The 12,074-nt window shown below is 41.2% G+C and overlaps 2 protein-coding genes across 2 annotated transcripts; both read left to right on the top strand.

Moving 5' to 3' along the window:
• The first annotated feature begins 78 nt into the window (after window positions 1–78).
• Window positions 79–5,953, top strand: slc35b1 (solute carrier family 35 member B1). The gene is made up of 9 exons (XM_064321995.1): window positions 79–710; window positions 1,299–1,402; window positions 1,599–1,729; window positions 2,196–2,226; window positions 3,125–3,285; window positions 3,578–3,704; window positions 4,245–4,351; window positions 4,619–4,772; window positions 5,023–5,953. Exons 1-9 carry the CDS (start codon window positions 589–591, stop codon window positions 5,073–5,075), a joined length of 990 nt encoding a protein of 329 aa, XP_064178065.1. The 5' UTR covers window positions 79–588; the 3' UTR covers window positions 5,076–5,953.
• Window positions 5,954–9,078: 3,125 nt separating this feature from the next.
• ndufa4a (NDUFA4 mitochondrial complex associated a) lies at window positions 9,079–11,816 on the top strand. The gene is made up of 4 exons (XM_064321993.1): window positions 9,079–9,252; window positions 10,301–10,389; window positions 10,643–10,703; window positions 11,397–11,816. The coding sequence occupies exons 1-4, from the start codon at window positions 9,202–9,204 to the stop codon at window positions 11,451–11,453; spliced, it is 258 nt and encodes an 85-aa protein (XP_064178063.1). The 5' UTR covers window positions 9,079–9,201; the 3' UTR covers window positions 11,454–11,816.
• The last annotated feature ends 258 nt before the right edge of the window (window positions 11,817–12,074 follow it).

Raw genomic sequence — 12,074 nt, 5'->3', positions numbered from 1 at the left:
ACTGTTTCGCACGGAAAGACAAAATGACAGCACTTCAGGCAAGTTCAAAGGCATCCCTGAGCCTATTGGTTCGTTTGGTCTTTACACGCGTTGACGCGACACTCAGCTGAATGAAACAGAGATGGAGACAGCCTAATCTGGTTACATCCTACGGAGACAATTAGACGCGTTATGGATTGATGGCCAACGATTTCGTTAACTCCAGACACATGAGAGGAAAAAAATACGTAGCCTATTGCCCTCTGTTGTGGGGCTCCTACGAAGAGAGCTCCGAATTTCTGTGGAAGTTTTGGGAAAGTAGCCTAGTTATTCTGGAACTGAGGTGGAACCCTTGTGGGTGCGCAACCGGGTTCCAACAGTCCACTCTTCCCGGACTCAGCTACTAAGAGATATGATCCGACACTGCATAGGATAGGCGACCTCCTCCAGTAACGGATACCTTAGTCTTGACCGAGGAGCCCCCATTTCGGGGAATAGCAGATCCATTGTTTGGCTTGTGACAGCGGGAGAGTGGAGCGAGACGCAGCACTGGAGAGCGTGGGGAGCGGGGCTGTGTTGGTGCAGATACCGGCGCTGCTGCGGGACAGTATGGCTGCGGGGAAAAGCACAGAGAAAGCGTCGTTGTTACAAAATGAGCGACTTCGGCTTCTTGTTTGTTTTATAGGGGTATTTATTTGTTATTTCTACTATGGGATTTTACAGGAGACAATGTGAGTAACTAATCTTACTTGCGAGCTGGAGTTTGCGCACGCTTTCCTGGAAAGTTAAAGTTATCCATATAATGTATCATAATTTTGTGATGTGCTAACTACTACATCTAACGATACCGATTGCAGTTGACTCAGTATGTTTTGACTTAATAGCTAGCTGTAACAGATGGTACAGTTTTATAGCCAACTATAGTTAAGAAGAAAACAATAGCTTGAAGGATAGTTATCTAGCTACATAACGTGCCTCATGAAAATGCACTCCTGCATGGGTAAGGATGCGAAAATGGCAGTGTTAAAAAAAAACTTCTCCCATTGAGTGAGTTGGCGAATTAACTTTACTGGACATTAATTGTGTTCTGTGCTAGCTGACTAAATTTCGAATAGGTCGACCATGGGAAAGATGGAAAAGCCTACTTGAATCTTTATTTTATAAACACAATTTTTGATAGGTTTGTTACCAACGGTTGACTTAAAACTAAGCTAAAATTTTGGCTGATTCTGTGGTACGTGTAGGCAGTTCTGTTTGTTGCAAAGGAGTTGACTGCTCGGTTGTTGCCGAAGTAAAGTATTTTCGATCCGCATTTGCAGTACGAGGGGCGTCTACCGACAGGGGGATAAGGAGGAAAAGTTCACATACGCCACAACCCTCGTCTGCATTCAGTGCATCATCAACGCCTGCTTTGCCAAGATCTGTGAGTAGCGATCCAAATTGATATGCAGACAGGCATACTAGCCAAGCACGCAATAATATAACACAAAAACGTTAAAACGTTTGCTTGCTTGGAAATTAGTTAATAATATATTTATGGAGCTTCAGACTTCAGATGTATTGCCTTTTCCCTTGGTTGTGAGAGGTTTTGTGTGTAATTTCTCTCATTGCTATCCCAGTGATCCAGTTCTTTGAGCATTCCAACCCTGATCACACCAGGAGCTGGCTCTATGGTGTGTGCTCCCTCTCCTACTTGGGAGCCATGGTGTCCAGCAACTCTGCTCTGCAATATGTAAACTATCCAACCCAGGTCTGTACCCTGTAGCACAGTCACTGCCTGTGTCTTATCTTCCGTGAGGTATCTTCTGTGTTTGGCTTTGTCTGCGCCCTTGTCTCTCATTCCCTTTCTCAACCTGTTTCCCTGGTCTAGCTCCCTGCGCCTCCATGTTTGCTGTGTCTGTCCCTGGCTGCTGCTCCTTCCCCTGCCCTTGCATGCTGCAGTGCCTATGAGAGGCTGCCAGGTCGAATGTGGTTCTACCCTGGTCTGTGCCAGGAGCCCCGTGCCCTGCCAGGCCAGCTGTGTAGTGTGCAGCTTGCCTTTCAGGCAGGGTCGCGGTGCCCCGGCAACATGCCCTTGATCTTCTCTGCTGTTCTCTCTGTGCACGTCAGCACGGGAGTTCCCAGAATTCTGACCACCTGACTCCTGGGGTAGAAATGGGGAAGAGGGGGTAAAACTGTATTTTAATTTTTTCTTCCTTTTGGGATTTGTTTGCCAGGTGCTGGGGAAATCCTGTAAGCCCATCCCAGGTAGGTGGGATCACTGTGCCAGGCCTTAATCCACCCAGAAGCCTGGCTGTGTCAGGCAGTCATTATCAGATTCCACAGTGTCCTCATTATTGGGTGAAAGGGTGTGGGGCAGACCACACTTCCTGACTAAGTGCTGGTTTGCTGGAATACACTGCTACTGTCTGTGTTTGGCTATTGCACTTCCACCAGTACAGCCGCACAACCAGATTTCTAGGCAGCTGTAACTGTACTCAAGGTACTGTTGAGTGACTCGTGGTGTAAATCTATATCTTTTACTGCTTAGGGACAACATATAAGCTATGAGAGTTACCCTGTGAAGCACATTCAGTACTGATTGATGGGTTATTTGTCAGTCAGTGCATGGCTTTTGCAACTGAATGTTATGGTTACTGAGGTCTTTCAGGGAAGAAACATTTCCACATTGTGGGTGCATTTGCACGATACTTGGTGGTTATTGTGTAATTGTTAGAACTCTATTGCATTATATTTATCTCCTCTCCCTCTCAACCCACCGTGGTGTGCTTGATCACTGAATGTTGCCAGAAAACTGGTGGAAAATGATCCCTTTGCAGGGCCTGGGTAACTGAGTGCCAAGCAGGGCTGGAATAAATTCTGCTCAATTTGGTCAGTGCGCTAAATGAATTGAAACTCAATTAATTAATTCATAAATGGCAGTGATATTCTATGAATTTTCTTCCAATTAATGAATTGAATTTCAGCTCATTTTGTGAAATGAGAGAAGTGAAATGGAGTGGTGCTGTGTGGTGAGCAGGGATTGGTGTTACCGTGGCACAAGGCACAAGGGCTGGGCTCAGAATGCTAGCTGCTCTGAGTGTTTTCTGCCAAGTGTCCTGTATGAGTGACTGTGAGCTCTTCTGACCCCCCACCCGATTCACAGTGATGCTCCTGGGAGTGATGATCCTGAGGAAGAAGTACCCACTGTCCAAATACCTGTGTGTGCTGCTGATTGTGAGCGGGGTGGCGCTCTTCATGTACAAACCAAAGAAGGGCGTGGCCTCTGATGATGAGCACCTCTTTGGCTTTGGAGAAATGCTGCTGGTAAGTCCCCCCGGGATCTGTTTACACAACCACATTGTTTCCTGTGCTCTTTTTCTCATTGTTACAGTGTTAAGGGCTTCCTGTGTGATCTCTGGATCATTACTTTAACATGAAACTTACTGCAGACTGACTTGAGAGATGGTGCGTCTGTTCATCCGATGTGTGACATCCTGTCCCTATTGACATGGGCTCATATTGGATGCGTTCCTGCTTCTGTGCTTCTGCACCTGTCTGCTTGGCGTGATTTCACATTTCAGTCTTGTCTGTACTGCCTTGTGGCCCTGTGCTTCAGCTGCTTTCCCTGACCCTGGATGGGCTAACAGGTGTGGCTCAAGACCACATGCGGGCACACTATCAGACCGGCTCCAACCACATGATGCTTTACATTAACTTGTGGTCCACCTTTGTGCTGGGACTTGGTAAGTCACCTGACCTTACCCATATCTGCCATATCTGCTCATCCACACCTGTAGCAAATTAACTACAAAAAACGTGTGCTTTACTTTACTTCCCTGATCATACCAAACAGAGCTGCCTTTTGTGTCATCTGCCACTAGAGGGAGCCAGTTACTTGCAATGATTTAGGAACAAATTAAATGCCTTTTAAATAGAAATTGTGTGACCTACTTAAAATATATTATATGATAATGTATACAGTGAATATAGTAATCAGTTTAATTTTTTTCAATAAAGGAAGCAGTCCTATTTTAGATTCATACATTTCATGTCACATTCAACATTCTTTAGATAAAAAATAAAAATAAATGCATGCATATTAAGTGCATAAATCTCTGGTCATAAATCATTGAGGAAAAACATTGTAAAAGAAATAATGTAACTTAGACCATGCCGTTCTGAGAAAGTCTGATCATTGTCTCAGTGGCTTTGGGATTGCACAATGTTCCAGTCATTTCTGGTAAAAAGATGTCGTAACTCTGTTGTGCCTGTCGCTCTTGCAGGAGCACTGTGGTCCGGGGAAGTGTGGGAGTTCCTCAGCTTTGCTGACCGCTATCCCAGCATCCTCTACAACATCTTTCTGTTCAGCCTCACCAGTGCTTTAGGCCAGGTGGGTAACGCGTCAAATTATTTCATTAAAAAATGGAGGGTGGCCGTTATGTCGAGATTGAAAGCGCCAAGTAGAGAATTGACAGCATTGTCATGGCACCTTCTGTGGTCAGAGTGAGTCAGGACCAGGGTGTAAAGGGTCATCAAAAAATGATGCATCTGACAGCACTTTTTCCCAGCATTGGTTTTCTACAATAAGTCTTAAGAGTCTAAGATGTTATGACCTGCTGTTATTACTTTAAACTGTTCCCCACCTCTTCCTTCTCAGAGTTTCATCTTTATGACAGTGGTGTACTTTGGGCCTCTTACCTGCTCCATCATCACGACCACACGCAAGTTCTTCACCATCCTCGGCTCTGTAATCCTCTTTGGGAACGTCATGAGCGGCATGCAGTGGGTCGGCACCGTCCTGGTGTTCTTGGGTGAGTCTCAGCTGCCATAACTAGCCCATCTTCAGCCCTTTTTCCGGTCCTCTCTCTTCCCCCTCTTGTGTATTCTCTCCATCTCTCTCTTTCTGCCCACAACTCTCTGTCTACCTGTCTCTGTTGTTGTACTGACGTCTGATTATTCCTTGTTGAATTGTTTGATTGTAGCGTGCACACATTGAAAATGTTCCATTTTCACCTGAGTCTCTGAGCTAGTCTCTATTTCAATAATGATCCTTCTTTCAAGGTCTGGGACTGGATGCAAGATTTGGGAAGGTGGCCAAAAAAACAACGCACTAGAAGTGAGATCATGTGACTGTGCATCGTCGGGCTGCTGAGTCGCCGCTCCTGTCTCTGTTCTGATGAGATGCCCCACCTCAGACCTGCTCAAGCTGCCAGCTATCTCCTGCTTCATTTTTCCTCTACAGTCATTGCAGGGCCAAATCTCTCTTGGTTGCTTGTAGCTGTCCTGGTGCTCAGAGATGGCTTAAAGTGCTGGGTTATAGAAACTTTCCGTGCTCCAAACTAGGTAGTGTACATTATACCTTTGTTTGTTTGTAAAAATCATATGTGCCCGAAATTGAACTTTTATTTAACAAAAAATCAAGGACAACCAATGGGAGAGCAAGAATGGATGCAAAGAGGCAAATGGGCTACACCTGATACAGCAACAGGAATTAAAATGGGCACACTGCTATATTGCATTCCAGCTACAGATGTAGTTCATAATTCCAAAGGTTAAAGCAGGAACAGAAAATAATGGGGAAAAAAAACTTTATTTGACTTCCTAAGGTAAACATATTATACACACGGCCAGTTGTAGGTCCAGTGGCCCATGCAACTCCATGCATATTCATAGAGAGGCTGTCAGTGATCTATTTACACTAGGAATAACTTACCTAAACTCTATAAATATGCATTTGTTTGATATCAACAATGTTTTCTGATTTTTAAAAACCATTTTATTTATCTTACTTCACTGATCAAGTGTAGCCAAAGTTAAATTATTTGCAATTATTTGTAAGAAATAGTGAAAATTGTTTTTTTTTTAAACCTGTAATATCAGATTTTGTGTCTATTGTAGAACAATATCTTTTATATGACAGGCCTCATGTCCTGTCCTGATCATGTATGACCTGTGCCCTTGGCAGTGAGAAAAATAAATCTGTAATAAATTAGATTGTGGGCTAATGTTTTATGCAGTCTTTGCCTGAGTGTAACATAACTTGAGCCACTGCCTGTATCAATTTAGATGGCACAAGATTGCTTTGGTCCACTTCATTTTTCACAAGGCTCTGGGACCTCAAACAAAATGGCAAAACAAATGAGAATTACAGGAGAAAATGAAGAATGAAAATGAGGAAGAACAATGTGGCACAGCAGTGTGGCAGTAATGGTTGTCTCTCCTGTTTGTTTTCAACAAGTCCATTTTAAAAAATAAAATTAATCTAGGTGTTGAAATATGAAACTGTTTAGAGAATGGCAGAAGGGACGTAAAGCATATGTTAATTTTTTTTAAAATACAGTATATTATATATATATTAGAAACCATGGCCAGTTTCATTCTGGACCATGGCAAAAATATTAATACAGTGGGACTTTACAGTTTTTATGCTATGGCAGTAATGCTTACTGTAGATGTTTTTTCAGCCTTAGATTTGCAGCTATAATGTGGTTTAATGAAGCTTTAGGCCTGGGAGGAATGGAACTGGTTCAAATCAACCAAATTGATTTGAAAGCAGAAAATAGGTACAGATGTACAGATGGCTGCAGTACAGGCCTGGCAGGGCAGCACTAGGGAAGATGCCCAGTTTCTGGTAATGTCTGTGGGTCACAGACTTCAGCCAATCATAGAATACAAAGGATTTGCAACCAAATACTAAATATGAAGACTTTATGTTAATTTGTCATAATATGGGGGGACCATGTATAAAAGGGCTGTATTTCCTACGCTGATCACCTGATATCGATCAAATACCCTCAGCTGATGGTCTGCACTTTAACCTCATATTCACTGATTTGTTTCACATCCAATGTGGTGGAGTACAGAGTCAAAACTACAAAAATTATGTCACTGTTCAAATACAAACTGCACTGTATGCTTGTGGCAAAAACAGGCATTGTATATTTAAAAGGCTGTGAATTTTGAGGCTCTCTGGAAGAAAAATATGAGGGGGAATTCTTTTCCTTGAATGCTCACTGACAGTCTTCTTATTTGCATAACGATCCCTTTTAAGTTTGAGGCAGGAAATCCTCTGTAGATCAAACTTTGCACATTAAAGCACATTTATGGCAACTGTTCTATCACTGTCCTTCTGTTCACGTGCAGGCAATCTGGGAGCTGATACTTCCCTAGCCGATAGACTGGAGACTAATTAAATAATACTGTGATAACTACCACCAATTATTCTGATTGTTCTTACCACAGTAATAGCAGTGTAATAGCAGTACAGTTACAGACGCTCCACAATGGATATATATGGTTTCTGTGTGTACTCTCCTACTTTCTGTAGTTGTCATCACATGTAATTGTTCCAGTTCAGTGAAACTTATGCTTATATGGTATGCTTATAGGGCACAATGCGTTGATTGAAATTGATTGAAATTGTCCATACGCTGTGTGTACAATAACTTTTTTTATATTGTGTAGATAAAGTGAAAAGGGTGGGTTGCATATTTGCTGTTAATGTACCGGCTGTCTCCTAATCAAACTGCAAATGACAAATATGAAATTTCATACAGTGACAATACTCTTTCTCATTGGCCTTTAATTAAAAATTGTACATGCCTTTTGGACACTGTTTATTGCCTTAGAATATGGTCTAATTAAATTCCAAAGTAATAGAGCCTACATTGATTAGTTTGGTGGCAGTGGCTTCTAGAATTATTGTGTATGGGGAATATTCTACAGAAACTATTTTCTTCTAAACTATCATTTGCAGAAAGCTGATATTAAGCTTGTAGTTTAGTTTTGAGATCACCCTTTAGTATGATTTACAGATGCCATATGACAAATATTAATTTTGTAACCAGTATTAACAATATTGCATTAACAATAACCCCAACCAGTCACCCACATAACCTTCAAATGTAGCATTTAGGAATTTGCTGATTTATAAAAATAAAAAAAAAAATGGCTAAAGTACATCAAAATGCTACAGTACATTGCAGTAATTAAGACATTAGTTGTCCGATAACTGATTTGACTTCATTAATAGTCAATATGGGATTTGAATTCTATACCTGATTCTGGGATAATGTTACATTAAGAATGTAAATCACCCCTCATAAGACATTAATATTTCAAGCTAAAAACAATTAACAGCTATTTAATCGCTATTGAGGTTGAAAAGAAAACCAGGAAACGTGGTCTATTCTCCATGTCTAGGGTTGGGAGCCTCTGAAATCAAGTAACTTATTTAATAGAATTACATAAATGGCCTAAATATGTTCAACATGACCCTTTTTCAACATGGCTTGTTTCTACATTTATTTATGCAGGCATGTTAGCATCTATTTTTTAAAAGTGAAGAGTTATTTGCTTTTACCTTAACTGTATAAAAGCACGTATGTAAACTAATTTGAGACGATGCTTCTTGGTATGCACTGTACAACTGCGGGAACACTATTCTCATGTAAAGGCTGAGACAACCCTCAATGAGGTTATATTCCATTTTTAATTTGAATCTTTCGACTGTCCTTTGCATTTGAGAACTATTCGCTTGATTATCTTTGCCACGCGCACCCACCCACACACACGGCGATATATTAGGCTTAATTAGTTATAAAGCCTTCCAGTGGCAAATAGAGATAACCTTATGAGGCACTTGTAATTTATGAGTGCCCCCAGCCACCAAGAATCCTACTGTGATATCGATAAATTCTGCATTTACTGAATATAAATTCCCATTGGTTTTGTATAATCACACGCAGCAACCGAAACAAAATTCACACGAGCAAACAACTTCCAAAAAAAAAAAAAAAAAAACACATTTCGAATATTATTTTGAATATCAAGCACTTTATAACAAAATACACATTAAAATTACGTTTTACGCGCTTACTTAATTCGCGGATTTACGGACCGCTAGCCTACAGCATTTATTGGCTTAGGGATGTCTATGACACCGCCTGAAGAAAATGAATTCCTTATTAATTTTACACAATTTAATCGAAGTGTGTCATATATGAGTTTATTTTTTCTTATTTTCTTTTTCACATGTGTATTCCATTTTTTTACAGTTAATGTCATTCCTTTAACGGTGTTCCCATGGTATATTTTTGGACACCCCATACAGAAGTCCCCTCTCTACTAGCGTGTTGTACTCTCGCTGTAACGGAAAGAGGCTGAAATAGCTTTGGTCCCTGTGAAGGCATTAACTAGAACGTTTGAATTTGTACGTTTTGGGATAAGGAAATATTGACAATGAGCGGGCTGTTAGGCGCAGTCAGTAAACAGCTCAAACACCACCCTGCAGTAAGTACGGATTATGGTAATACAATGGATTTATCCTGAATGACATTGAAAGCGTGAGGTGACATTGCAAGCTAACTTTGATCTAGCGGACTTAATGCTGTACAATTGGTCGAACTGCTGTTGGATGTTTTAAAGCTAGCCACTGGGTGAATACAGTACTGCTTATCTAATGATGTTTGTCGATTGATGAGCATTTCATTTTAAGTGTTACGTGAAGCAGTTATATTTCGACAATTGAAATCTAGCTTTGGTTGTGCAACGGTATTAGCTAGTATGTAGCGATGGCGTCATTAACAGGCGTAGTCACGTACTCACAAGTGTCTTTTTTCCCACCCAAATGCCATCAAGTGGACAACTACCATATCGGTTTTCGCTTGTTTTAGAAAGTCGAGCAACATATTACTGGAGAGCTATAATTAAAACACAGCTACTTTTCAAATGTAGAAAGTATATGAGGCGGTGTAGCCTACTTCCGTGTAAATGTCTGCGAAATATTGGTTCATACAAGGTCAATGGGATTAAACGCTCGGACTGCGTCGAGTCGTTCAGTTTATTATTCTTCTTCTATTTAGAATTGTATCGATATGAAGGTGTGTTCTTTAAAACGTCATGTGAGCTCAGAATTTTCGACTGAATTTACAGAAGTTTTAGCTAGGGGTTAAGCAAGGTTTTCCCAGGTCGCAAAAGTGCCAGCTAGAGAGGTACTGTACCAACTCTAGAGACAAGTATCCAATTTTAAATGGCAGTTATTATTTTTTTAGTCTACTGATAACTTTAGGAATGGGAAATTGGCGGGTTGAGCAACGACTGCCAATCGGAAGGAAATAATGTAGATCTACATTCAGCTATTACAAATAAATTCTGTAGCACGAGAAGCTAGTTGACTCCCTGTTTAATGAATGCCTTGAATTAATAATAAAGGCTGTATCCTCAGGCCAGAAATGGTCCAGAGTACTGAACTGCCAGAGAACAGGTCCCTTCTATGATTTTAAGTACATGATACAAGTATGAGGAGAGTCCCATAATAGTGATTTTTTTCACCTTGCAGTTGATCCCTCTCTTCATCTTCATTGGTGGTGGAGCAACAATGTCCATGATGTACCTGGCACGTCTTGCCCTGCGCAGTCCTGACGTCTCGTGAGTGTACACACTTGTCATTACCGGATTCAGTTAGTTCATCTGTCTGGAGTATAGCTAAGGGGGAACTATATCCTGTGAAGTATGCCAGTTCTAGAAATGCATTAACTAACCACTACTCGGTGGCTTTTATGGTTGGGTCTGTGCCAAGCAAATGCATAATGTATATTGGGCCAATTACGTGGTTACAGAGGTTTAGGGTTTGTGATTGGGGAGGTTGTGAGACGACCTTGTCCTTTGCTGTGATGTGCAGGTGGGATCGCAAGAACAACCCTGAGCCATGGAGCAGATTGGGCCCCAATGACCGGTACAAGGTATGGGCAGTTTTGCTCGTCACCTCAGTGACCCGACACTAGTGGTGGTTGGCATAACGAGCCAGCCGGTTCTGCCCTTGGGTGTATCTAGGGGTATATTAATAAGGGCAACCTTGGACAGCCTGCTAATGAGCAGCTCAGTATATCCAAGAACTTGAGGGCCACAACGAGCAATTCCAGCAAAAGTATTTCTCATTAAGAATAAAAGGGAATGTGCCCTACACTGTCTTGTTACTGCAATCCAGGTTTTTCCCTAATTTTTCCCTAATGGAGACCAGTGCAGCATTCAAATGTCCAGGCTCCACATCCCAGGATCAAGTTTGTGAAACATTCTGTGGTGCCTGAAAACATAGAGCATTATCTGTATGGCTCAGCAAAACGGTTGCTTTCTCACACATTTTCTAATGTTTCACTTGGTACTAGAGGATTTTAAAGGCAGTGGGCCATGTTTTGCTTCTGGGCCTTACTGCCAGTTTTCAGCTTTAATCCCTTGATGTGCTTACGCATCGGAAGTCAAGCAAGCTTTCCAAGTTTATCCCGTACTAAACCATTAAACTCAGGTTAAAGTTATTATAAGAATTGCAACCCAATCGAATTTGACCACCAAATTTGATATCAATCCTAACATGAAAAGTGCATATATGTTGCAAATAAAATGTGTGGCTTTCTAAAGCGGTCTGAATTGTTTTGCAGATGTTTGCTGTGAACATGGACTACGACAAGCTGAAGAAGGACAGGCCCGACTACTAGAGCCACCTCTCTGCTCAGGCACCAATGAGTCATGGCACTGGGGAAGCCATTCCACACAGTTAACAGAAAATTATGAATGAAACCACTGAACAAAATATCAGAAGCAAACCGCACAGTTGAATCTCCTCCTATTTTAGATTGTAATGGAAGATAATCTGTACCTGATCGGTTATCACTTGTCACTTTTAATTATTTATGGTTGTCTGCAAAAATCAAATAAAGCAGGCAACCACCAGTACCAAAATGTGGATGTTGTTTTTTTTTTTTGTTGTGTAATGATTATTGCCATTTAATGGCAACTGAAACTTTTAATTTGTTGTAAATATTGTTCACCTAATCCGATAAAGCTGTTTAACTGTGTAAGTTGTGTGTGTATGTGTCTGGGAACTGCAGATTCTTTTCATACTGTGGTAATAGAGTCAGGTGTTGACCTATTAAGATGAGTGAATAAAATAAAATGTTCTGCTGCTTTGGTGAAGCAGCAGTGTGTTCAAGGTGGAGAAGTCACTCCATAGGGGTTTAGATGGACTGTTATTGGCAAGTGGGATTTAAAATGTCCTATTTTGTAGGATGGGAAGTGTAGTAAAAGTGGCAAAATTAAATGGGGCTAGAAACATTCCC

This window comes from Anguilla rostrata, chromosome 2, assembly GCF_018555375.3.
Source record: "Anguilla rostrata isolate EN2019 chromosome 2, ASM1855537v3, whole genome shotgun sequence".
Lineage (NCBI taxonomy): Eukaryota > Metazoa > Chordata > Actinopteri > Anguilliformes > Anguillidae > Anguilla > Anguilla rostrata.
The sequence above is the reverse complement of the archived record's forward strand: the minus strand, read 5'-3'. Positions and strand labels throughout refer to the sequence as shown.